The following is a 25884-nucleotide window of genomic DNA, read 5'->3' on the forward strand; positions in this document are numbered from 1 at the left end:
ATATGATTTTCTTATGAAGTATGTGCATGAGAACAGCAGGAATTTGAGAAAAGCTGCAGCCAAACAAAATAAAGCAATAAGTCAAATGTGTTGGCCTTGTTAGTCTCTTCTCTGAATAATGTTTTTTTGTCAGGAATAGAAGCAGCATGGGACGTGGAAAATTGATACTTATTAGTATTAAGATTGTTATTACTTGGTTATTACCAACAAAATGGTTCACAGGAATTATTTGGGGCGGCCTGGCTCTGTGGTAGAGTGGTTGTCTCCGAAACCATAGGCCGTGGGTTTGATCTCCCGCCTTAGTAACCAAGTAAAAGCATTGCTTATTTTACCTCTGGAACGTGTTGGGTCCCCGGGACTCGCCATACGAAAAAAACTATAGGTCTCGACAGAAATGGTCGGAGTCCCAAAAAGTCCACAGTAAAACGGACAAAATTTACCGTTCAAATTGTATTTACAAGATGTGAGCATAAATCAACGTCAGATATAAACAAATTTAATAAAATAACAGAATTAACTTACATGTAGCTTCCGTCATCATCTTCTCCATATTGCCGCTTGAGTTTGATAAAACTTTGTCCATTTTAATTGAAAAGTCCGCTTAGTTTCAACATGTCAACATATATTTGTCTTCACAAGCTTCTGAAACGTTTCATTTTCATTTACTACTTTCCGACTCATTGTTACCTGATTGTGTATTACTTGACTTGTCACTGATACAAAAAAAAAAATCAGAGTTGATGTTGTTTCGGCCCTCAAGATAGCACTATTAGGAGAAATATTTTTCTATAATATGATCCTGCAGACAAGATCTCACACCAATGCGATCCCAGGTAAACAAGAAAACGTGACCTGCAAGATCAAAACAAAGATGACAAAACAATGTCCGTGTTAAGTGGTTAGGTTTTGCTGAGTAAAAGAGTAAATGCACGATGATTAATAGTTTGATATCCAAAAACTAGAAGCGGGAATCCTTGACTTTCTCACGATTTGATTCCGATTTTGGGGTTCCCGATTCAAATCAGAATCGGTTAAAAAATATTTCTGCTTCAATCCATACTGTAGATGTCCAAAGAATCATCATACATCTTCAGTCTGCTTTGCAAATAATAATTAAAAAAGGTAAATGGTAAATGGGTTTGAACTTTTATTAAGTTTTGATGTGAAAAGAACATGCCTTTTCCCCCCAAATTATATGTGGATAATCGCTACTCTTTGACCATAACATAACCTCAATAAAATACAGCATGCTCCTCATAATACAATTTCAAAAATACTATTAGCACCTCACACATATTGTGTGCGTGTGTGTGTGTGTGTGTGTGTATGTATGAGTGTGCACTTTTATGTGTGCATGTACATGCATGCATGCATGCATGCATTTGATCCAAACATCAATTGACATTATGTATGAAACGTATAACTGAGAACATACTGTTTTTGGTACTGTTCATGTTTTTAGACAAAATGAATTTGTCTGCTTGAGCTCCACACTAGGGAGCACTGCCAAAAACATTTCATAAACTCTGGAATTTGTGCATGTTGAAGATGTTTAGAAATAGAATGGAATGTATGCACACGAATGCAAGGGTGACCTCAAAAAATTCCCAGTAGTCAATTCAAGTGTAATGTTGAAGCAGCAAAACCAATACAAATGGACAGAAAGATAAATATTTTAGCGAGTCAGGGTTCAATAAACTGGATGTCAACTGGTTGTTTACCCTTCCGCTTATTGTGATGAATGCATCAAATTCACTCCTCTGGAAATCTGTGAATAGCAGCACAATAGCCAATTCTAACAAATGTTCAAGACTCAACATGTCCTATTCAATTTCAAAAGTGCACGATGGTGAAGAACTTGGAAGACTCTGACCACTTTAGCCAAAGGTCACCAGCACTTGCATGCAAGGATTCATTTTTCACCTCTCTCTTAGCTCATTGTCTGGGCCTTAACTTTGTGTTTGACTTCCTTGCTGGCTGACCAACTGAGGTTAGGGCCACTTAGAAAGGCGTGGCTCCTCAACATGCTCTAGCAGCACACTAACATCTAATCGCACAAAACCTCCAACTCTACGTAATCATTGCCTACATTACACAGCAGGAGTGCCTGGTTGGGTGACCAGACGCTTCCAGATGATAGTGCGATGTGTATGCAATGTGGCATGGAGTCCAGATGTCTTTTTTTCATGGAAACGCTGAATCAGGCTTTCACCACAGGGCTTGACTTCAGACACCGAAACTTCTGGGGAAACCATTACATCAACTGGTGTAAATTTCCCATTGATGTATGCATTTCATAAAAATATACAAATGAAATATTGCACACCAAAAAGGAAGACTACTGTAAAAGGGATGCCAAACTCATTTTTATCGTGGGCCACATTGTAGTTATAGTTTCTGTCAGAGGGCCGGAATAACTGTAAAGTTAGATACATTTTCAAGTTCTTCACACACTTCAGATCAGAGTTCAGTAAAAACTGTTCAAAAGAGAGATTGAGAACTAAAGAATGCTTGTTTTTTTACCAAAAAACTTTTAAAACTTGCAAGTTTAGTATTTTAGCCGGAAATCAGCATTTCACGGGCCACATAAAATGATGTGGCAGGCCGGATCTGGACCCTGGGACAGATCTGGACCCTGGGCCCTGAGTTTAATGTCTGTGCTGTACAATAAAAGCGTTAAAATGAAAAGCTCTAGATCTTGTCCTTGCCCAGTTATCTAAGCTTGTGTTTTTCAACCTTTTTTTCCTGTATATACAATACAACCTGAGATAAATGTTTTTGCACACAGGAACAGCCTAACCATAAACAAATAAATAAATGAGGAACGCTGATGGCAATCGTGTCTGTTTTATTAAACTTTGGAACCAGGAAAATGTCTGCAGGAAAAAGGTGTCACTAATGACACAGTCCTTTTCTTTTTGGGTCCAGAAGACATGTTGCCCATAATTTCTAGATAAAACTATTTGAAAAATGGGCCGCTTGTCAGACCACATTACATACTGTATTTTCACTTTGTATTAGTCCATCTTAGATGAGCTCTGGCCCAGAGAAGGTTAGGTTGTTGTTGATATATTGCTTTCACCTTGAATGAGAGTGTTAACTTACATGTACTTACATGTGACAAACTGTGTTAACTGACAAAAGTTTTCTGACATTTTCCTGAGACCATGTGGCAATATCCTTAACCCCATGTTACCAGTTTTTAATGCAGTGCCCCCCGGGTGATAAGTTGTCTTGGGCATTCAATTTTTGCCCTTGCCACTTAAATGCAGGATGGATGGACACTTAAATGCAGGATGGATGGATGGATGGATGGATGGATGGATGGATGGATGGATGGATGGATGGATGGATGGATGATGGATGGATGGATGATTATGAATAAATTAAGCTAAAGCTGTACCTCAACATGGTTTGGAAGAACGTTGATAAATTTAAATCCAGGGATCCTCTTGTCGCTACACATCACGCCTACGTCTTCACTGTGCTTACAGTCTGAAACACCAATCCCATTGGAGGGACACAGCGCCAAGGTCTTTTCTTTGCCAGTGCAGTGGAGATTGTCAAACCAGATAGGCCCTGTGGGGGGGAGATGTACTCATCATTGAGGGACTCTTGTTGTGACATGGAAAGGGAACATTTTACTCAAGGTGTTCCGTTGTTCTGAGAAAACTATGCAAAACTGGTCACAAATCAAAATGCAGATACCAATGTTATAGAAAGGGGTTAGATTGTTTCTCTCCTGGTTATTTAGTTTGTTGAGATTGATACTTATTTCATGCAGTATGAAAAAACATGCATATTGTTTGAGTCAAGAAGTGTTCTGAGTATGTTTTATAATCTCCAATAATTACTCTACAATAATCATCAAGTACCTTCTCCTTTCCCATATTTTGACGATGGCGACCATGAGACTGCTTCCATGTAGCCCAGCTCTCGGCACACCACCTGCGCGGCGTGGATGGTAAAGTCGTCATCACAGACAGTTCCCCATTGGTTGTTGTAGAACACCTCAACACGGCCCTCATTGTGTTTCCTTTTATCTCCTGCCAGCCTGAGTTGAATTCTGGGAGTGTCGGGTGTTAGCTGGGGGACTGAGTACTGCTCTTGCTCTGGCTCCGGGTATGCTGGTGGGTAGCCGAGGTGCTCATACTGGGCTACAACCAGCTCCAGTAGCATCAATAGACTGCAGTAGAACATGGACTGGATGAAATGCATTTTGGTCAGACCTGCAGAGGAAGATCATTTCATTGAACTTGAAGAGCAAAGCAGTTACAGTACATGAGAGGAAAACATTCTAAAAGATTGAAAATACCAACATCAATCATTCCAATATTTCGACCCCTTATCTTCACTAGGGTATTATGATGTTGCCTATCTCAGCTGTCTTTGGACAGCAGGGGAGGTACACCCTGAACTATTTGCCAGCCAATCGCAGAACACAGAAAGATAAACAACTATTCGCACACACAATTACTTCTAAGGACAATCTAGAGTGCCCAATATACCTGACCTGCATGTTTTTGGAATGTGAGAGAAAACTGAAATACCAAGAGAAAACCCACACACACATGGGAAGAACATGCAAACTGCCCGCAGGAAGGAGCTGGACGCGAACCCACGGCCTCTGCACTCTGAGACAGACATGCTAATCACTCTTTGAAGATATCATAGTATATATAGCATAAGCATAAGATAGCATAAGGATTATGTGTATTAGTACTTTCTAGTCAATGATAATTATGGGTGAATCAGCTCAACCATCTGGTAATTCAATTATTTGATGAAACATTGATAGGATGATTCGTACTCGAAAAATTGGTGGTGATAGGCCGGCAGCAGTATTTAACAGCTTGAAAAATATTTTTATGAAGTCTTTTGAGGAAGGGATGCAGACGAGTTTTACGAGTTGATACTTTACAATTAATATAATTTAAATGACCTCAGAAGACACTTAGAAGTTTAAATATCATTCAGAGTTGCAATTTTACCATCATTGTGTATTGTTGAAGGAACCAGAAGCTGCACAATGTTTAGTTATGAATTAGGCATGAGACCTGAGTGCTGATGTTCAGTGCAGATATCATCATCACATCACTGCCACAAAATTCTGTGTTCATAATATGTATCACAAATTTTACAAAAAAACCTAGAAAAGATTATAGGCATTCTCTCAAAGGACACATGCAATTGTGAAGAGGGCTTTCCAGCCTTGAGTTAAATCTCATGAACTTAAGTACAGTGGTCCCATGTTTATCACAGGGGGTAAGTTCTAAAAATAACCCACGACATGCGAATTCCGTGAAGTAGCCATCTTTAGGTTTTTTTTTTTTTCCCAATTATTCTACGTTTTAAGGCTGTAAAAACCCTCACAATACACTTTATACACTTTTCTCGGACGGGAATTAACATTTTCCCACGTTTGTTTTTCTTTTTTACACGCACAAAATTCAAACATTCATAGATTGGACACATGAGAAATTATTAACAGTGAAAGTTAAAAATAGTAACTCACGTGTATGTCACATCTCATCAACCTTAACCAAATATCAACCACTATATTTTCAACATTGAATTAACATCTTTTGCTATCTGGGAATACACATGCGCGATAAAAAAAAAAAAAAAAAGAAGGAAAAAAGAAACAGCAAAGCCACAAAAAGTGAACCGCATTATAGTGAGGGACCACTTTAATTTTACTGTAATTTGTATAGTATTTCTGTTTTAGATTAAGCTGTAACAAGCAAAATATAATTGAGAAGCACTGGTATATACACATTGTGTTGGGAGTAATGCATAAAAAAAGTTATGTATGTATGTATGTATGTAATGTATGTAATGCATTATTTTTTGCTGTAACACGGTAGTGTAATATGCAAAGAAAAAAAATTGTAGTATTGTACTCTTTACAAATGAGAGTAACGCGATGCATTACAATGCTTTTTTAACCTGAAAAAAAAGAGATCAAAGGAGAAAAGTCCAGGGCATAATGTTTACTTGCTGATCTACTACAGCAGAGATGAATGCGGCAGCAGCAGATTGAATATTAGCAGGTTGAATAATTACAATACGTACACAAGATGGACACAGGCCCGTTACTTTCAGTTCGTCAAAGATAAGAAGATTAGATGGAGATAAGAAAAAGATAATTGTTATGTACACTTTGTGTGCAACGCCTAAAAAGCTGTCCACTTCGCCAAACATAACCAGTAATTTGACAAATCATTTAGAGTGGTGCCATAGTAAGGTAAAGTTAGCGATAAGAAAACACGCGGAGGATTGCACGCTCTTGCAAAGGGATGCCACTTCCACCTCAAGAGATTAGGAGATTTGTGGCCGAGTATGTCATACGTAGAAGATATGCCGCCGCTCCCTACAGTGTATTCACCAACATTTCAAAAGCTTGTCAGGAAGATCACTGTCGCAACTACCAATAATGACAAGGTAAGCTAACGCTAACATTCACTGTACAATTGCTGTTAATAGTAATTGATAAATAGTTGTGGTCAATGTGTAACAAGACAAAGCATACAAAAACTCATGTTAAACAGTATGTTAAACACCCTAACAACGATGTAGGCTAACTGCTAAAGTTAGCCCCACCGAAACCATCTATGTTTGAAAGGTCTGAACCTAACCTGGCCGACTGAACTTGAATTTGAATATGAATATTGAAATTGTGAAATGCACTAACTATTTTTGCCTACAGCATGAACATGGCATCACTATGCTGTGAAGCTAAGTAATAAAGGGTTTAAAATACAAAAAAGATTTTGTATCTTTTCTTTTAAGGTTTACAATACAATACAGATGAAATGATTTATACTGGTTTTAGGCTTAAGCCGACCTGTCACTGGATGTGTAATGAGCGTCATGAGCTACAGTTAGAATGGCAATTCCATATTTCCAGTTATGGTGGTAAGAGTAATATAATGCATTACATCTTAAATACAGTAAAATTGTAATGTAACTAATTACTTTGAAATGACAGCGATAAGTAATAAATAATGCAATAGTTATGAAGTAACTTCCCCAACACTGTACTCCTACAGAAGAGTGACTGAGTTACAGCCCAGTATTATCTTTATGACAATTTTGCGAAATGACATATATGCAAGCTACTGATGTTTAGCCTTAAAGAGGACAGACAGTATATTATCTCAAAGTGAAATACTTACACAAGCAAAAGTTCACAGTTGGACCAAAAAAAAAAAAAAAACCCGAAAAGAACGGATATTAAAAACAACAATACGTCAATGTCTCATATTTCACATACCAATGAGTTGACCTAAGCTCACCAGCTGCATTCTAAAGGAGAATGTGGACATTAATCGTCCAGCACTATTTCGACTTCGCTCATTGTAACGTGGCAGTGATTGCACAAGTGGGAGACATAAAATAAACAAATGTAAGTTACTTGCGATAAGTTTGAAACGTTTGGGAAAAACATTGTTTGTCCTGATGTATAGCAATAATTTAGTCCAAACTCCTCTTGAGAAGAGAAAAGAGAATTAATTCACAGTAAATTCTTGAAACGCAAATGCTGAAACCAAACCAAGAACATCTGGAGATGCATACAGCAACATTCACGTAAATACAAATTTGCCATGGCCACGAAGCACTTTTGAGAGTTCCTAAGTTTTTTGTCCAATAATTCGAATCATAGCTTATGTACAAATATGACACTATGTCCACCTGATAGGCTACTAAAAGGAAATGCATCTGCTGAAAGGGTTTACATAATCATTCCTGGTCTCACAGACATAACTGAGTTAATAAACCTTAAAAGCTGACTTGTTGTCACTAAGTAATTTAAATACTTTATTCCCGGAAACATTTAAAAATCATATTCATGTCATCTTAATTTCAGTTAACTTGGCTGGCAATTTTCACCAAAACAGTACTGTTGTACTTCGTTTCTTTTCTTTTTTTTCTTTAATCCAACTTGGAATCAGAAACACTCACGCGCCACGCAACATGTAATAGATAACCTGTAACCATTTTCCTATATTTAACGATTTGGGTCAACTCTAACCATTTAGAGATATTAAAGTGCTGAAAATTTAAGACACATTTGGATCTTGTCAACCATGAATGCAGTATGGCTTTTTACTTGAACTTACTTTACTTCGTGATGGCGACCAGTCCGAGTTGAGCAGGATGCGTTAAGAGAGAAGCCTTGAGAGAGCAAGTCAGAAGCCTCTTTTACTTGCAGAACTCTTTCAGTCCCTGATTTGAATTGCAGGCTTTGGACCGGACCCCGACGCCCTCCAACACCCACATTTAGAATGACATCACTGGAGATGGCCCCAGACGTGGAAACGTGCACGGAGGCAGACCATCTTGCACCGTGTAAGCAAATGTTGCTTTCAAAGACTATCGGGAAACTACATACACGCTATCGCTGACAGGAATAAAAATGTTGGCAACTGGATGCCCCAACAAATGCTTAATCCATCCGAAAATTGGACATCAGTAATACATACGTAAAAGTTCCATAAAATTGTGTTATTGACGGAAACAAAAAATGTGTACATAAATGCAAATTAGAAAATGCGCATGGCGTCTGCCGTGGCAACTTGAATTGTCCTGTTCTGGTTTGAGCAGAACAATGCATACAACAAAAACTTATTACGACATTATTTGTTCATGTTTGACGCCATGTAACGCTCCAGGTAGAGGGTAATGGGCCAACATGCGGCGGTTAGAGAGAGAGAGAGAGAGAGAGAGAGAGAGAGAGAAGGAGAGAAAGAAAGAGTGGGGAAAGCGGGAGGGAGACCAACATGCGGTGGTTAGAGAGAGACAGATTACTGAGAGAGAGAAAGAGAGAAAGGGGCGAGTGGGAGAGTGAGGGGGTGAGAGTGGGAGGGAAAGAAATGGGGAGAGAGAGAGAGAGAGAGAGAGAGAGAGAGAGAGAGATCTACTTTGCTGCCATCGTGTGTAAAGCCAGGGAAGTCAACAGTACGTAATGCTAAGCAAACCCCCCACTCTCCAGGGATTAGATGTGAGTCTTAAAAGGTATCGTTTGGGATTTTCGGGGGGGACTAGTGCATTGACAACAATGTTTAGAAATATTGATCAAACATCACTGTCACAGTAAAAAAATATAGGGCACTAACTTGAGAAAAGATAACCTTTATAATTTCCACACTGTTGAACATATACATGATACATATCATTAGGTACACAGGTAGCTTTGGGGAAAAAAAATATGATTTTGCTTGTTTGTACACTCAAGAACAGAAACTTAAATTAAAATGCCATCATCTTGTTCAATTGAATCCTCAGATTTTGACATGACAAAGGAGGACATCAACTTCCATTACTGATTTCTTCTTGAAGCAATGGCTGTGGGGAAATGGTAAAACACGTTTCCATTGAAATTTATGCGGCAATTTTTTTTCAATTGTGATGTCAAGCTCACCGTGTAGGTCACATCTGTAGGCTGGCTTTCTGGCCTCTGCCAGTCAGGGGTAGACAAAATCTTCAGGACAACTAAGCCAAAAGCTACAATCAAGACTCCTAATGAATTTCCTAACAAGGCCTCAGGGGGAAGCTGAGAATACGGCAGAGACCCATTTGTATTTCCTTTCCTATTGAAGGATTTGTAAATGAGAATCATAATAACGATCATTTTTCACAGAAATCATTAGGGAAACAAATGGAATTGGGTGGGGTGGGGTGGGGGGGTACTTACAGGACAAAGAAGAGTTTTTCGTTAATCCCAGAGACACAGGCCGCAATGCACAGTGTCATTAAAGCTCCTCCCATCCAGACATGTAGGGGCTTCACACGTTTACGCAGTGAACCGGGAGACCATGGCAGGAGGAAGACAGTCATTCCAGCAGCCCACTGGATTGACAAATTCATAAAAAGACATTCACATATACTGCAGTTTCAACACATGAGCGCTGTTCGATGACACGCAAACTACTCGACAAAACATTTTTTTATGGGGAAAAACAGGAAAATCTGTAGATATTATCCACCCTATTGTATATAGTTGTACTTCTGTCCAATATGAAAAATACTTCCAAAACTTTCAACTAAAATGACATGACATGAAGTTTTACCTGCGTAGCAAAGAGAGCTGCAGTGATGATTCCAATCCAGCTGTGCAGGGAGTATAAATTTGGGATATTTGAGGAATTGTGATTGCCAAAAACAGCACAAAGTCCAATAACTGAAAACGTCAGCGCAAGGAGCATCATTGCAGCATGCAGCAGTTTCCAAGGTAGTTTATTCTCACTCCAGGTCAGGGGGACACGGTACAACACGGCTCCTGGAAGGAAGAGCATTTTATGTACAATTAAAAATAAACAAATAAATACAACTTTATTCTCCAATGCCAACCAGGGTTACAACCAGAATGAATAATGTTGTACATGATGATGATATGACTGACTCTTTTTTTCCAACATGTGTTCTCCATGTTTTCTGTGGGTGATGGTTGTTGGTTAATTTGGTTGATGTTGATGTTGCAACAAAAGTGCGCCAAATATGTTCTTAAAACAACAATGCATTTTTAACCCCTGGGTGTCCGGGGATTTTTTATGAACCTGGCTTTATCATCACCCAACTTGGGCTGACTTGCAAAACATTGTCAAATATACAGTATTTTTAAAACCCTCAAAATGTCCAGTGGCATCATCTCTATCCATACATATGTATATTTACATACATATATTCCAAGGTTGTTTCTTTTCAAAGCATTTTCATTTTGTGAGAAAAAGAAAACATCAAATGCTATTCAATACTGCAGATTTCGCAGACGGGAATATGCAGATACAGCGTTATGCATGAAACATAACACTTCCCTGCAGCAAAATAAAAGCTTTCATGCAACGTTCAGTTCTTGGATCGACGCCTTTTGTCACCTACAAGTCCCACAATGAATGGCAAGAACTTTGCATGATGGGAGTCATGCTAAACCACTCAATGAAGTTCATTAAAAGGCTTGCAAATGTCATAAATTGTCCACTAGTGCCCTCCGGTGGTTTTGGGGGCCAAACAGAAAGTGTTACTGCACCCTGTTTGCGACTTGCCGTTGAAAGGATTAATGCAAAAATCAGGGGAAATGCATGATAATACATTGGGTTTTCAATATGTCCAAAATTGACAATTTCCAATTTTGAATAGCAGTAAATGAGCCCGAAAGGGCTAAGTATGACATCTGCAGGGTTCCTGTTTGCAAGCATTCAGAAGGGACGGCATGTTGAAAGTCGACATGTTTTGACAATCTATGCAATATTTTAGCCTCCTATTGTTTTTTTCTTTGACATCACACATCAAACATCTTAAAGCCTGAGTTGGGTCAAAATTTCCCACAGTAGATTAAGAAAAAGTCTTAAAAAAAAAAAAAACATATAAATATACAGTATACACACACAACAAATCTGAAAACTGGATATTTAATTGGAATATTTTTGTAGGATATCTGAATACTAAAACATCCAAACCAAACAGACCAGTTCATTTTTTATTGACACATGTATGAGATTTTTAATTACGACAGTTTTAGTCTGAATCTGATCATTTAAATCTAAATTAAATCGGCAGAGAAAAATGTTTGAGATTCAAGTCAGCCAGCGTCACAGAACTGATTCCTTGCAATAGATTTTTGGGAGCTGCACTCTGCCGTTTACTCTGGATAATAATAGCCAGAATTGAGCATCAGGGAGGCTGTTTTTTTTTTGTTTTTTTCGCAGTAATGTTACAGTATGTGAATGACTTGCAGTTGCAACCAAATACTTCATACATATTTTAACCATAAGGTTGATGAAGTAAAAAAAACAACAACAACAAAAAACACATCCACAAACAAAGGAGTAATCTGTCTTCAGGGCATTGCAACAATTGAGCGCAAATATGGACAAGATTTTAGCAATCCTTCCTTCGTTCCACCTATCAACCTACCTACCCACCCTGAATAATAATCTGAACGCCAACAGTGTTTTGCACCCATTTCCCTATGTATGCAAAAGGTCCATTCCCATTCGATATTGTTCACAACCAAGGAGATACCGCGATCTGCTGTAACCAATATTTGCCTCACGCAGTGCAACACATCTCTTTGATATAGTTATCAGTTGTGTCATTCATCCGCAGCCATCACCTCATGCTTTAGCATGATAAGGCATGGCCCCATGTTGCAAAGAACTGTAAACAAGTCCTGGAAGCAGAATACATCCCAGTTGTTACATAGCGAGCACACTCACTAAATGTGTCTCTCATTGAGCATGTTTGAGATGCTCAAGATAGGCATGGATGAATAATACAATCAGCATCATAAATTAATTTGACATTCCTGTCTAGAAGCCTTCAGAGGCTATGACACATAATGCCACAATAACTGAAAGACTGTTATGAAATGTGCCTGGCATGATGATACATTATAGCTGTCTGGGTGAAGGTGAGAAGGTTGAAAAATATGCCCCCAGTTGGAGGCGAAAAAAATAAACTAAGAAAAAATACTCACCATTTCCATACAGCACCAGAATACCAGTCACCATCAGGACTGGGTGCCAGTTGAACTGACGGGAAGAGCCGTCCCAGGCGAAACCACCACGCCACTGGCTAGTCCACAAACATACACACACCACAGAGGCCAGACCCAAGCCCAAGCACAGAAAGTACCATATGTAGAAGCGGGTAATAGATGTCATCCTGGAGAGACATGGACACTGAGACAAAACAGAAATACAATTGTAAATATTTCATCACAGACACACTCCACAATCTTGTAGAGTCCTTGTAGAAACCAAATCTTTGGGTAATAACTGTAAATAATAAATGTTTACCAATATTGTTTAAATGCAATCATAACCTTTAAAGCACCAAAGTAGCAAAATTGCACGGAGCAACATTTACAGTGTTTGCCCATATCTCTAACCATTATCAAGCTACAACGTTTTCATGTGACTAAAAGAATCAATGGCTTGGACTTTGAATACTGAATGAATTTCCATTTTGCTTGAATGCAATTTCAAAAGTTACTCAAATGTGATTAAAAGGATTGAAACCATTTTCACATTGTAAAATTCAACACATCAACTCTTGTCAATTGTCGACAAAAAAAGTCAAAAGTAAAACTTAAGAGTGTATGTAAAATATCCCATTCAAATTCCTTCACCATTGACTTTTTTTTTAACAAATCCACAATTGCTATTTGATGGATGTTAATTCATAAACGAGTCTTACCTTGCCAATTCCAGCTTCAAAACAGTGATCAAGTCTACTAGTATGCATAACTTAAATGAATTATTTCCTGCCCTCATGATCTCTGTTAAATGTTTGACTATACACTTGCTATGTTTGCTCTCACTTCGTGTTTTCTGTGAAGAGTCGTTTCAGTTTCAATTTCACGCTGGGCTGTATTGAAATGGCGAAGTGGTAAAAAATCTGAGACAAGCGAAGAGTCTGCAGTTGAAGCGCCAACCTCATGCATCTACTACCTAAACAAAACACAAAAGTGGGAGGACCTGTGGATATTTAAACGACGAGATTGGTTGAGAAAAATAAAACATTTTCAGATCAATTGTACAAGACGCAGGACTACTAACACTGAACTCTACAACAAATGGACTATTTACCTTCTTCAATATCGCAGGCTGTTTCTCCTTCAGCGGTGTAATGTAAAACACGTCACAACAGAAATGTTCCTGAGTTGTCCTCGTTAAGTTTAGGTATTGCTACCAGTGAGTGTAGAAAACGCTTAAAGAAAACACTTCAATAAACGGAGACTTGAACTGTCTTTTAAACATTGTACCTATTGTCATTTCCGCATTGGTTGCGCAAAGAATCTTGGGATTCCCTCCTTATCAGTTTGTGTCACCTGATCTGAGCGCTCTGCCTGGGGGACCGAAGATAAGATACGGGAAGATTGCAAAAAAGTCAGACCCGTCAATTAACAATAAAATAGCTGCTATGTCGTACTATGTGTCTGCACTTGAATGACCTTGTTACAGTACATATCGTAAATAAACGATACTTTGACGACATAATAATAATAATAATAATAATAATAATAATAATAATAATAATAATAATAATACCGTTATTACTATTTTTAAAATGACTGTTATCAAACTATTATTGTTATTAGATATCATTATTATTACTGCCTTAAAGATCTTAGGATGCTGGCCACCTCTGCTAAAATAGGCTACATTTCTAGTCATACAGATAAATGATGAATCAAAATGACATAATTTGGTTCAGTCCTTCACCTTTTGTCGCGGTAATAAAGGGGACACTACAGTAGTCCTGCTGTCTCTCAGTCTCTCGCTTGGTCTCTCGCTAGTGCAGGGATCACCAACGTGGTGCCCATGGGAACCAGGTAGCCCACAAGGATCAAATGAGAAGCCTGTAAGCCTGTTCTGCACATAGCTCACAAGTGATGGAACAGTGTGGTTTTCAAGGAATGTTACAAACACTTATACATATATTACATGTACCTAACATATTTCACTTGATGTACATATTTACTACAGCTGTTCGTTATTGTGAGAAATCATTAACATGAATGGTGTCTTCGCATAAAGTGGTGCTCTTCGTATTAGTCAGTACCAAAGAGGTAGCTCACACTTTCAAAAAGGTTGGTAACCCCTGCGCTAGTGCATATCCCAGCTGTCTCTGGGCAGTAGGCGGGGGAAACTCTCAACTGGTGGAATGACGGAAGCTGCCTTTCCATGATGTTGGCTGGCAATCGATTCAGAGTGTAGCTACCTGGCCCGACACACATGTGACCCTTGTGAGAATAAGTGGTTAAGATAATAAATGGCTGGATGGATGGAATTGGAAGGGTATGATTGTCATGAAGAGGGCTCTTTTCCTTGGCAGAAAACACCTGCAAGATATCGTTGGATAACATGAGATAAACTGTAACAAAAAGGTATCTCACATCTTTGTGCTTTTATTCACACAAGCGGGGATGCCCACACGCGCATGTGTGTATGCTTTATATGCACACACAAGTATGTACATGCCAGTGATGTGCGCAGACATGCACACAAAGACCGATATAATAATAGTAATAATAATTAATAGTAGTACTGTACTGCTGGTTTAAAGAAAGAGCTTTTAGAATGGCGAGTCAGTGTGCTTTCAGCCTCATGCTGAACATACAAACGCCATTTAGAGGAGTGAAAAAGATACAATTGCTTCATAAAGCATCATGAAGCTTCATTCAGCACCAAAAAGGGTATATTGTATCTGAAAATTTGTCTCGCATAATTGGTGAATTCATAAAAACACCCCCACATGTGAGCTGTCTAATAGGTAAAGTTTTTTTTTTTTGAAAAACTGAAACTGCACAGAACATGAAAGCCCTTTTTAGACTTTTTTTTGTTCTTTAAATCCTACAAGACACACACTTTTGCCTGCACACATCTAAGACAAACACTCCCCAAATGTGACTCACTTAATCTGAGACACATTCTTCCCTCTTCTTTCATAGTAGTGAACCAATAGGAAGTGGGATTCTCATTCTCTTTCCAGTGACAGGTCTTTCTTCATATAGTTTACCAGCATTTGAGCAAAACATTTACCGACATATTTCTTCATTAAAGGGGACTTAGAGCCATATTTTGTCTGGTCCCTTACTAGTTTGACCTATGTGATCATAGCAGCGGCACAAAACCCCAATAAAACCTATGATCGCTGAAAAACACAATGCCCTCCAATTTGCTTGCATGACAGCTCAAAGAGGCACCATATACTGTATACAATCCGTGATAAAGCCACGACATATCATTGGGAACCAATGTGTCAAATGTATAATACAGTAAAACGTGATTGTTGGGGTGTTGTGAAAGGTGCATACAAGTTCCCCTTTTTGCGCTGTATCAGGAAGCAGCACTGCTAAAATTACATCAACCCAATCATGATGCAAGAGTAGAACCAGCTGAACTAGGAAAATATTACGACGTAACCAAAGTTTGGCGTGTCTCTGGCAGCGTGTATGAGTGTGTACAATCCCTTTGTTATTAATTGATGAGTGAATACATTTCTGTGTTGTAAGACTGTCAGAAGGCTTAAATTGAACAATTGCAATGTCCAAAGAGTGCCAAATGCATTTTAACAATCGCCCAAGTAATTTTGGGGAGCTGTGTCCGAAAATGGCATTTGTCTCTTTGACTGAAAAAAAAAAAAAAAAAAAAAAGGCTCTCTCCTCAATCTGCGATACTGACAGTCTCATGGGTCATAATCACATTGAAATTGTGATGTATTTTTCTGCAGTATTCCTGGGAAATAGATCAATGACAAGAGGTACACCATTCAGTCATTCACACCATTCAGGCAGGGAGACCATGTCTGCCATGTTTTGTTTTGATTATCACTAAACATTGTTTGGTGATATCACTGCAAATTAGGAGATATTAATGTATTAAAATGGTGCTGAATTGTATTTGTCGCCCATCACTGGTTATATCAACAACGGCTCTTTACCCCCACACCCCCTGCAGTAGAATATCTGAAAAACAAAACACTGATGTGCCTGTGTTCCACTTCATTCAAAAGTGGTCGATAATCACCTACAGCACATTAACAACACTTCCATACATGAAGGGTTATTTATACCTGACTTGTTTAACCACTAAACATGTGCCCTGGAAAGGAGTACTAGGTAGAATAATAGGCACAACACGCCCTTCCATAGTTGAGTCACACGGTCAAAGGTACATTCATTTTATGGCACAAGCAAGTTAATGTTCATTGGTATTGTAGCGTTAGCTCTTAACCTTATATTTTTTTCGGTGACGTTTTTGGGACTTTGCTACATTTTTTGTATTTCATCAAACAAAACATTAAAAAAAAAAAAAAAAAAAAAACACTACAGAGCTGAAATTTTTGTTGGAGCGTCAAAAGAGGCCCAAATTCAAAAGGGCACCAAGATCCAGTGTTTCAGCTTGCCGCTCAGAAAATGATACCCTGGAACATAATTTAAAACTATTTTTTGCCCTATTGAACGCCCATTATAGATAGCCATTTTCGATATACTGTAAACCTGTTGTTTTATCATGCATTTCTCATGATTATTGTATGAATCCCTTCAATGGGGCCCTCGACTGTCGGTCAAAAATGAAGTTGATGCGTTGAAACGTTTATCATGACTAATCCAGTAGGTGGCGTCAGAGCCTAGTTGGTGAAATTTCTTTGCAAACGCTCGCAGCACAGCGGGAGTACAGTGAATCCTCACCGTGCCCTCAGTGCATCGTAGATTTTTTGGGGGAAAAAAAAATCTCATATACTCATATATATATATATATATATATATATATATATATATATATATTACTGTATATGCACGCAATATATTTTTCTCCCTTTAATACTAAAGAACTGCACACTTGGTCAAGCACTGCTAGAAAATGTTTTTGAAACAAGGTGGAGAAAAAAAAAAAGTGATTCCAGTCAAACTTTCTTTTTTAATGCCGTACTGGTGCGGGTGAAGGACTGTGAAAATAATCTAACTCTTCTAAAACCTCAGTCAGGAGCCTTCATGATACCAGTACCACGAGCGAAAAGTTATGTTTTTGTTTATAATTTGACCACTAAAAATTATTTTTTAATTAAGCCCTTTAAAAACAAACTTACTGTCAACTAAAAACAGCATCACTTGTGTTCAATGCTCAGGTAAGGACCAATCACGGCTCACCTTTTGGTCATGTGCTTTTAACAAGCTGAGCTGTGATCGTTAACCTGAGCCTTCAGCGTGTGATGTCAGTTTCAGTTTTTTAATTTATTCATTTAACATAAAATGTAATTTAGTCAAAGTAATTAAACAACTTTTTACTGCTGAAAGTGGCTTAAAGATCAATATCAATTTATGACCCCTCCCCGCCAAAAATACCTTTTAATAGTTTAGGAGGGTTTTTAACTGTTCCCCTGCAATCTCAATAAAACAGTCCAGTGCATAAATGTATTAAATATTTTTATTGTCAATGAATTGAGATTAACAATATCTCTGACATCAGGAGCATTCCAAATATTAGCAATCCATTGTTGAGAATCATAGGATTTCAACGATTTCAATATAACTGCAAACATGAGCCCTGAGTTTGTCCAATGACACCAGTGTTATAAATTACAACTTGTAGTTTCTTCAAATGCCACAAGGTACATGGACATAGCAGCATCATAAAACTTCACATTTTAACCATATGTGACAGCGCTCGCTTCCAAAACATATCTTGCATATTAAATATTTTAAGCATATTTTAAAGTCATTGGCGCTGTCATTAACACGTCTTCGACAAAGCTTACATGATGCAGCTACACACTAGCATCCAAAGTGCCCATCGCGAAACTTCTCTCCTTCAGCAGTTTAGTGGGTTCCTAACTCAACATACAAAATAAAGCATGACACATTTTCGATATGACTAGCAGATCCAAGACAAAGCATGTTGTTTGTCAAAGGAATTCCATTTAGACTGCATAAAATGATTTCATAAATATTTAGGCTGGGTGGGGTAACGGACGTACTATACAGCGCATTGAAACAGCCATAGTGCAACTTCATTAGATTAACTACATCAACCACTAACAGTAACAACGGCCATGTCATCTTATGCTTGCCTAAATTGTCTTCATCCAGTGATAATTCCACAAACCCCCGACAGTGCCCATATGTTCATTTGCTCATCCATTAAAGTCATTTGTGAGTCATCTGAAGGAACACTATCGGGAATGTCACAGCACCCATTCGAAGCGTTCAATAATATACCCGCGATAGTGAATTGAAATGCTTTCAATAGATTTGAATTCAAGTTGTAGCTGAAATGCAGCCCCTTCCCGAGCTCACGCATATTTGTTCTATTGCTCAGTGTGATTAAACCACGAGAGAAACCTTGCCGTTCTTATCAGTACTGCGCAGTATAAATACCTGAGAATACCCAAAGGCTTAGAAGACTGCTGTCATAATTCTGAGCGTACAAAACTATACACCGCATCTGATAACAGTCACCACCAATAAGTTACAATCACTTAGTCTCTAAAATGTAATGGCCATTTTCCAGGGCTTTCTCCTTGATTAACTCGGCTGTTCGTCTTTGATCAAACTTAAGCAATGCTTCCAGCAGGTCGTTTAAACGTGCGCCTTTGCCCTCTTTCTCAAACCAGATGTTCAGCAACTCATGAATCCTGTCCTCGTAGAGCAGTTGGTCTTTGCTTTTGATGACATTTGTGTTCAGGCCAAGTTGACGGAAGAATCTGTTATAGTAGTCAATGTTGACGTCCTCAAAATACTGGAAGCACTTCCTGAGAGACTCTTCACCTGGGAACAAAATTGGTTTCATTTGGGTATTTTGACAAAAGTTTTACTTTGTTAATGTGATTATACACACTTGGGTTTACGAATGCTGCTTGTGTTTTATGCAGTACTCTCGTTTGCCTGCATCCCTGCGTCCTAGACGCATCATCTTTGACAGGTACGCAAACTTTCAATTCAACGTGCGGCCATCGGATGCATCTCTTTTATGACATCTAAATATTAATCATCGTTCATCTACGCTTTTTTTCTGCAAAACTTGACCACTAAGGAGGAACATTTTTGACAACTTTGTCCGCCATAGTTGTTTCGATCTCGCCGAAAAAAAGAACGTCATTCGAGAAAATGAGAAGTGTTGTTTACATCAAATTCTGCTTAACAAAAAAAGGACTTAATTTTGCCCTTTTTATTGCACAATTTTGGGGATTCCAAATATTCCTGTTGGGATCCATGGCTTTTTAATAATGCGAGTCCAGAGACCCAACAGTTTCCAGAGGTAAAATGACTATTGATTAGGGTTTGGAAGATATAATAGGGAATGGAATGAAATCTCATGCAACGAGAGTTCATAAGAACTGCAAACTTGTGCCTGAAATTCTGGTTACCACCAATCAAGTGGAACCACAGCATTCCTTAAGGTGGTAACACCTATGAGTAATGCAGATTAATTGTAAAAACTTACCATTTACAGGAAGTAGCTCTGGAAAAGGCTCATCCATCTAAATGAAAACATAAAATAGACATTTTATTTCCAAATTAATCATTGCTATGATTCTAATTCTAATGTAATTCTGATTACCTGTCAAAGCAGGTAAAAAAAGAATAACATTTGCTCTTAAAAAACAAACAAACAAAAAACAATGCTGTGATTAGAACTCTTCTTTGTGGTGTTTTGCAGGTGCCAGTGACTCATCTGTTTCCCGAAAGCACTTAACTGTGATCAACATGTTTACAAATACTGTACATGCCGGCAATTATGAAATGAAAAACCTCTGCAGTATTCAGAAGTACAAATGAAAGGCAATGACGGTTTCCTGAACAAGCTGAATTGGAATTCAAAAGTTTTTAGGTCTTTGGTCACATTATGTCCTGCTAAAAAACATCCAATTTCCATTTAACTGGAGTGTTTCCCATGTTCGCTACTAATCTGTCTCTTTTGTTTTGCCTACAGAGGCAGAATTTCATTCTTAACAAGAGGGTGGAGTTGAGGGCTGCACACCTGTCACACGTTAGTCATCAGCGGCCTTCTGCGGTGGCCAATGCGGCTGGAGCAGGACAATTACACCGGGTTATTACTCGCCACTCGCGTGTTTCTCAGCCTAAGCTTTCCCAACGATTTCCCGGTTTATTCTTCTGTGTTTTTTGTGCTATATCTTTAGTCCCTGGAACTTCTTGTGATAGATCATTTTAGTTGATGCGTTTTGTCATTCTCCTCCATCCTACAGTACATTTATTACCGTCAGTTTCTGTTTATTACCGACAGTTTCTGTCTAGTCTGGTACTTTCTATTCGACTTTTTGTGTTGCCTTTTGGACATTATAGGTTAGCGATCGTTTTAGGGTCACTCTTTATCTCTGGGCTTTTTTTGTTATTGTTCTTTGCATTCAGAGTTTTTGTATTCCCCCATATGCTGTGCTTATTACATTCCGTTTTTTCGTACATTTTTCAGATTCCTGTCTGAGGTCCGCTGCCTGTTCGGGTTCCGAGGTATTTCTAACAATTTTGGGTTGTTTATAAACAAAACAGATGTTCGTGAGTTTTACATTCCACCGTTTTAAAATTAAATGACCTTTTTAAACTTTGAAAAGCAACAAGGACAAAACATTTCAGATTTGACAGAAGCCAGAAAAATAAGTGGTTCAAGAAGAGAAGAAGCGAGAAGCAAGCGGCACATCAGGAAGTGTAAATGAAGCAGTTCTGATATTGCTGCTGCTCACCCTCAAATCGGGCTGACTGGTGGTCAGATAAGCTTGGGGGTGAGAGGCAGGAAAGGCTGGGAGCAGGCCGGTTAGATTTTGTTGGGAGTTACTGGCAGAGCTGTTGGGGCTTTCACACAGCGCTTGACACTCTTCCTCCATTGTGGCTGAGCTTTGAACTCTCACCCGTGGCTGCGAAAAGATCAGACTCGAGCATCCCGGGCTTTGAGGTTGTTCATTCTTCCCCTCCAGTATGTGCTGCAATCATTTAAGAAGACGTTTAAAGAAACTTCATATTCTTTTGTAAAATTATTGACGTATTCCTCCTTAAGCTTAATTATTTCCAAAGTAATTCTGACATGGGACTGACCTCTGTTTTCAGCTCATTTCCTAACAAGCCTAAGGAGAAGATTCAAACACAATGATTAACTTCCCCCAAAACAGAGAATAAATTTAGAAGCCAATAGAAGAATTATATACATTTGATTAAATGCTTTTGGAGTTGCACCTACCTGCTGCCAGTTTCTTTTTATGCCAGCACCAGCAAATCAGCACAAACACTAAACACATCACTACACCAGCGATCACAACTGGTATGATAATAGGAGCGCTTCCTGAGGGAGGAAAAAAAAAAAGGGGGGGGGGGGGGGGCACATTAGTACCATGGTAAAGAGAATGCATGTATTAAGGTCATTTTATTAGGAGTGTCATGCAAACAAAATAATGACCAGACTAAAACGTTATTATTTTTCAGTATACCTGAGGTCGAGTCAGACTGGGATTCTATTTTCTTGCACACCGTGTTTGAGGTAGCATTGCATTTGTGAACAACCTCTTCATCCTTCCCACACCTGAATTAGAGGTCGGTGAAGAGAAGTTGATGCAAATGAATATAAAGGACTCCTAAATGTCTTGAAAGAGCTCAGTGTCACCTTAAACATATTCTGCACATCTCACATGGTTGTTCAGGAAGACAAAATCTTCCCTCTGTGCACCGACATTCTCTGTTTTGGGTATGGGTACAGGGCCGGACAACCTCCTGATCTGCAACAGTCGTGAAACGTATCCTCACATCACCCCAATCACCGTTTTGATCGATTCTTTCCATTTGTGCAGTGCAATAAAAATACCTGAATGACACTTTGTGCATGGGACACAATGTTTGAGGTGATTGGCATGTTCAGCATATGATTCATCATCACATTCGTCACATTGCCCCTTTTCACCTGGGGTGGTACAAGGTGATGTCAAACGAGTACCTGAAACAAGCATACAGTAGTCACCATTTAATGTGGTTTTATTTCATGTAAACCCCAAGTGCTTACAATAAAATTTTCTATCTAGTGATGGTCCCCACCAGTCTAAACACAGCCTTCTGATTAATATTGTGTTTGTGGAATATGAATTAGGGTTAGGCAGGAATAAGCATGTTTTTCCCTCCGTTTCAATGAGTGGCTTTTCGCGGCGAACTCAAAATGACATTAGAGTTCCTCGCGGCTCAGGAAATGACCAATCAAGGCTCATCTATTTCCGGAGTTTGGTCAGATGAATTTTGCAAGCTGTACTGTTCGTTGCCTGAGCCCTGAGATTCTACAATGTACTTTTCACTCAACAGCAAGTGGCAAGATGGCTGTTCCTTTGAGATGGATGAAAACAGATTGATTTTGATGCTTGATTCTTATTACACAAACGCAATATTATTCAAAATACCATGTATAAATTGAACATTTTGTAAAGACTTATTGTGTGAAACGCTTACAGTGTCAGTTGTCTAATATTGACAACACTGTGAATGCTTCCGCCTTACCAGCTGGGCAGTTTAAACAGCAGATGTTGCCGTTGGGGTATTCAGAGTCTTTGCAGACGGCATGCCGTCGGGTCCTGTTGCTTCCCAAGTCATGGCTAGCTCGAGGAAATGTGGCAGTAGACGAAAAAGACCCAATCAAAACGGAAATGACCTAAAGAGAAAGAGTATCTGTTCAGCCAATGAAACAGGGATTGTACCTCCTTGTTAAAAAAAAAAAAAACATGTAACAGTGTTTTACTCAAAGAAGAAAGAAAGAAAGAAATCTATAAACACAGTAGTGACATTTTCTTAAAGCCATAAATTATACAGTAGACATACGAAATAATAATTGAAAATTATTGTATGACTATAGAGAGCCAGTGCCAGTTCTGGCAGGGCCTCCACAACATGATTCAGGCTCCTCACATAAAAATATTTAATGAAGGACCCTGTTTATAATACAGTTAATGTATTTGACAAACTGGATGTGAGGCACCAGTAACAGTTTACAAAAAGAATCTGTCTAACTTGCATTGAGTAATAGCATACAGATCATTGTCTTGAATGATCTGACATAATTGTCACCTTCCTTGTGCAATCGGAGAAACTACGGTTTACAGTCCTTCTCTATTGCAGTTGGCGCCTTGCAAGGCTGCAGGGGTGTGCCCACAATGTTTTCTGAATTTGTTTTTGCTCAGCTATGGTTTCTTGAATATCAAATTGAAGACATGCTAATAGTTTGCGATGTCTTAAGCACACACAAACAAATTCATCCGCAGTTACAAAAAATAAAAAACAAGCAATATTACATTTCCTCTTACAACCATATCACATACACATTTAGTACCTTTCTTCTTTACAGTGCAAACTAGCACCACTTCCATTATTAATTTATTTAATAAATGATTGCGTTTTTCTTTTTAAATATCCATTTTCTCCACGGTAAGCATCCCTGCATAGGAGAAGCTTGCTGCTAATAAAATCCAAAATATTGGTGCAGTAGTTCTATTTTCAACGGCTGAAATGGGCATAAGTATACATGTAAACATTTTGGTGACCATTGATCAGGTTTTAGACAATACTAAATTAGCAAAGTCCCCAATTTCAATTAATTGCCCCGAATAAAAGCCGATTCAAAATACACCAAATACATCAATGAACTGCAGGACCAAATTAAAATTGTTTGTATTCCATCAAACCAGGCTTTCATGCAAACGTCAGCACGTAAACACCAAGTGTTACAGAACAGTTATTCAGAAGTATATTACTGAAGGAAGTTTATTAAAAATCCTGCATGCATTCTTGGCATCTGAAGGTACTTTCCACATAACCGCTTCCGTTAAAAACAAGCGTGAGCGAAAAAGATGGAGGCAATGGAAAATTCTCAAGAAATTTCTAAAATGTTTCAAAAGTGACAAATTATCTTGCGTGGTGGCACGTACAAAAAAAACGTACTGTTGGTTTTTCAGTACAAAAAGAGGACCGACTTAACTTTCTGAAAGCAAAGAGGAATTTCGCAAGTCCTCACATGAGCGTTGGCATGGAGGCGTTACATTCACGTATACATGTGCATTTAACAAAAGTATACAGATGGACCTCGGACTTCAAATTATATTCCTCTTCCCGGCGTCTTAAACGTCGCAAACCAACATCCAAATATTACCCTTAGTCTTTCAAAAGACAGAACAATACAATACGCAGGTTTACATAAACAAGTTTTAAATGATAAAACTACAACAACAACAACAAAACCTTCCATAAATACTTTACAGTAAAAGTAGTAGTTCTTGAGGAAAAAAAGTTCAACTTACAAAGAGGATTCTACTCATTCTTCGGTGAAAATTATGATCCGGCAACTTGACAGAGCTGCCACATGTCCTACCGCTGTAAAGATTAAGTAAAATGACGCGGAAACATTCAGGTGTGATAAATTGCTTCAGCTTCATGACGTCAGTCTGAAGGGCGGGGCAAAAAAGTGCACTTTACAACACGCGGGATCGCGAAGCAACCAATGTCTGTGTGTGTCTGTGCGCGCGCGTGTGTGGGGGTGGGGGTGAAATGGATAAATAAGATTTAACCAAAGTAAAGGCAATCACTCTCCCCCGAGGATATTAAATAAAAATACTCTTTACAAACTCAACCAAATTCAATTTTATTGATACAGTAGTTTAAAGCAGACAAGTGCTGTGCATGTGATGCAAATGATCATGCAGTGAAAAAAGTAATTTAACACAAACCAATGAACACAACAATATGTCAAGAAAAAAAAATAGCAATTTAAATTAAGAAAGTTGTAGTTTATGTTAAAGAAGAAGTTGTAGTTTATATTCTTCCTAAATTCAAGACTCAAGTTTTATTTTGGTCGCCTTTGAAGAGGAATCGCCGCTAGATTATTTTCCCTGTGACCTGCCGGAGATGCCTGCAGCTTTGTAGTTGTGGAAGTAAGAGTGATATTAAAAAGACTGCACCCACAAGTTTTAGATTCATACTCACAAGAAAAATATTTAGACTGAGGTTTGCAGGTGGATGGATGGATGGATGGATAGACGGATGGACGGAGGGAAAGATGGAAAGATAGATATTGATACACACAGTAAGTACTTTTATGTCATCTGATTTTTAGTGGTTAGAGGAGGGGTGTCAAACATAAGGACCGATGGCCATTTCTGGCCCACAAACGGATTTAATGTGGCCCACAAGAAAATTTTGTCATGAAAAGCATAAAAACTAGCAGAATTTTTTGAATCTTGAAAAACTTGAAATGTTTTGTGATTAATAGTAATGTTAATGTTATATGATTAATAAAGATGTACTATTTTGTACAGTATTAAAAAATAATACATTTGAAGTTGTTATTTTAAAGTTATATATAATTATATACAGGGATCCTTGATTTATGAAGCGGATCCATT

The 25884-nt window shown here is 38.4% G+C and overlaps 3 protein-coding genes across 8 annotated transcripts in view; all 3 read right to left on the bottom strand.

Moving 5' to 3' along the window:
• Nucleotides 1-8496, bottom strand: part of loxl2b (lysyl oxidase-like 2b) — a 40622-nt gene extending 32126 nt beyond the window's left edge. The window contains exons 1-3 of one of the 2 annotated variants that reach the window (XM_088421761.1): nt 8124-8496; nt 3876-4229; nt 3404-3579 (exon numbers count right to left, since the gene is read on the bottom strand). In XM_088421761.1, the coding sequence (XP_088277887.1) occupies nt 3404-3579; nt 3876-4218 (519 nt within the window). In that variant the 5' untranslated portion in view covers nt 4219-4229; nt 8124-8496. The remainder of the gene's footprint in view (nt 1-3403; nt 3580-3875; nt 4230-8123) is intronic. The other variant, XM_088421753.1, reaches the window with a different exon arrangement.
• A 623-nt stretch (nt 8497-9119) lies between these two features.
• Nucleotides 9120-13801, bottom strand: cyb561a3a (cytochrome b561 family, member A3a). Of its 4 annotated transcripts, none has more exons than XM_088421782.1 (7): nt 13593-13801; nt 13325-13454; nt 12479-12683; nt 10074-10282; nt 9698-9852; nt 9425-9593; nt 9120-9348 (listed from the first exon to the last, which is right to left on the bottom strand). In XM_088421782.1, the coding sequence occupies exons 2-7, from the start codon at nt 13445-13447 to the stop codon at nt 9313-9315; spliced, it is 897 nt and encodes a 298-aa protein (XP_088277908.1). In that variant the 5' UTR covers nt 13448-13454; nt 13593-13801; the 3' UTR covers nt 9120-9312. The 4 variants fall into 4 exon arrangements, with proteins under 4 accessions (XP_088277908.1, XP_088277917.1, XP_088277900.1 ...); XM_088421791.1 differs by having other exon boundaries at nt 13201-13454; XM_088421774.1 differs by having other exon boundaries at nt 13325-13481.
• A 4121-nt stretch (nt 13802-17922) lies between these two features.
• On the bottom strand, nt 17923-24907 carry hdr (hematopoietic death receptor). Of its 2 annotated transcripts, none has more exons than XM_088410690.1 (10): nt 24784-24907; nt 22994-23144; nt 22317-22445; nt 22119-22230; nt 21946-22037; nt 21699-21800; nt 21557-21585; nt 21373-21444; nt 19953-19989; nt 17923-19276 (listed from the first exon to the last, which is right to left on the bottom strand). In XM_088410690.1, the coding sequence occupies exons 1-10, from the start codon at nt 24799-24801 to the stop codon at nt 18984-18986; spliced, it is 1035 nt and encodes a 344-aa protein (XP_088266816.1). In that variant the 5' UTR covers nt 24802-24907; the 3' UTR covers nt 17923-18983. The 2 variants fall into 2 exon arrangements, with proteins under 2 accessions (XP_088266816.1, XP_088266737.1); XM_088410611.1 differs by having other exon boundaries at nt 21208-21444.
• Between the last annotated feature and the right edge of the window lie 977 nt (nt 24908-25884).

Source organism: Hippichthys cyanospilos, chromosome 1 (genome assembly GCF_059441005.1).
Source record: "Hippichthys cyanospilos isolate Australia breed blue-spotted pipefish chromosome 1, RoL_Hcya_1.0, whole genome shotgun sequence".
Classification (NCBI taxonomy): Eukaryota; Metazoa; Chordata; class Actinopteri; order Syngnathiformes; family Syngnathidae; genus Hippichthys; species Hippichthys cyanospilos.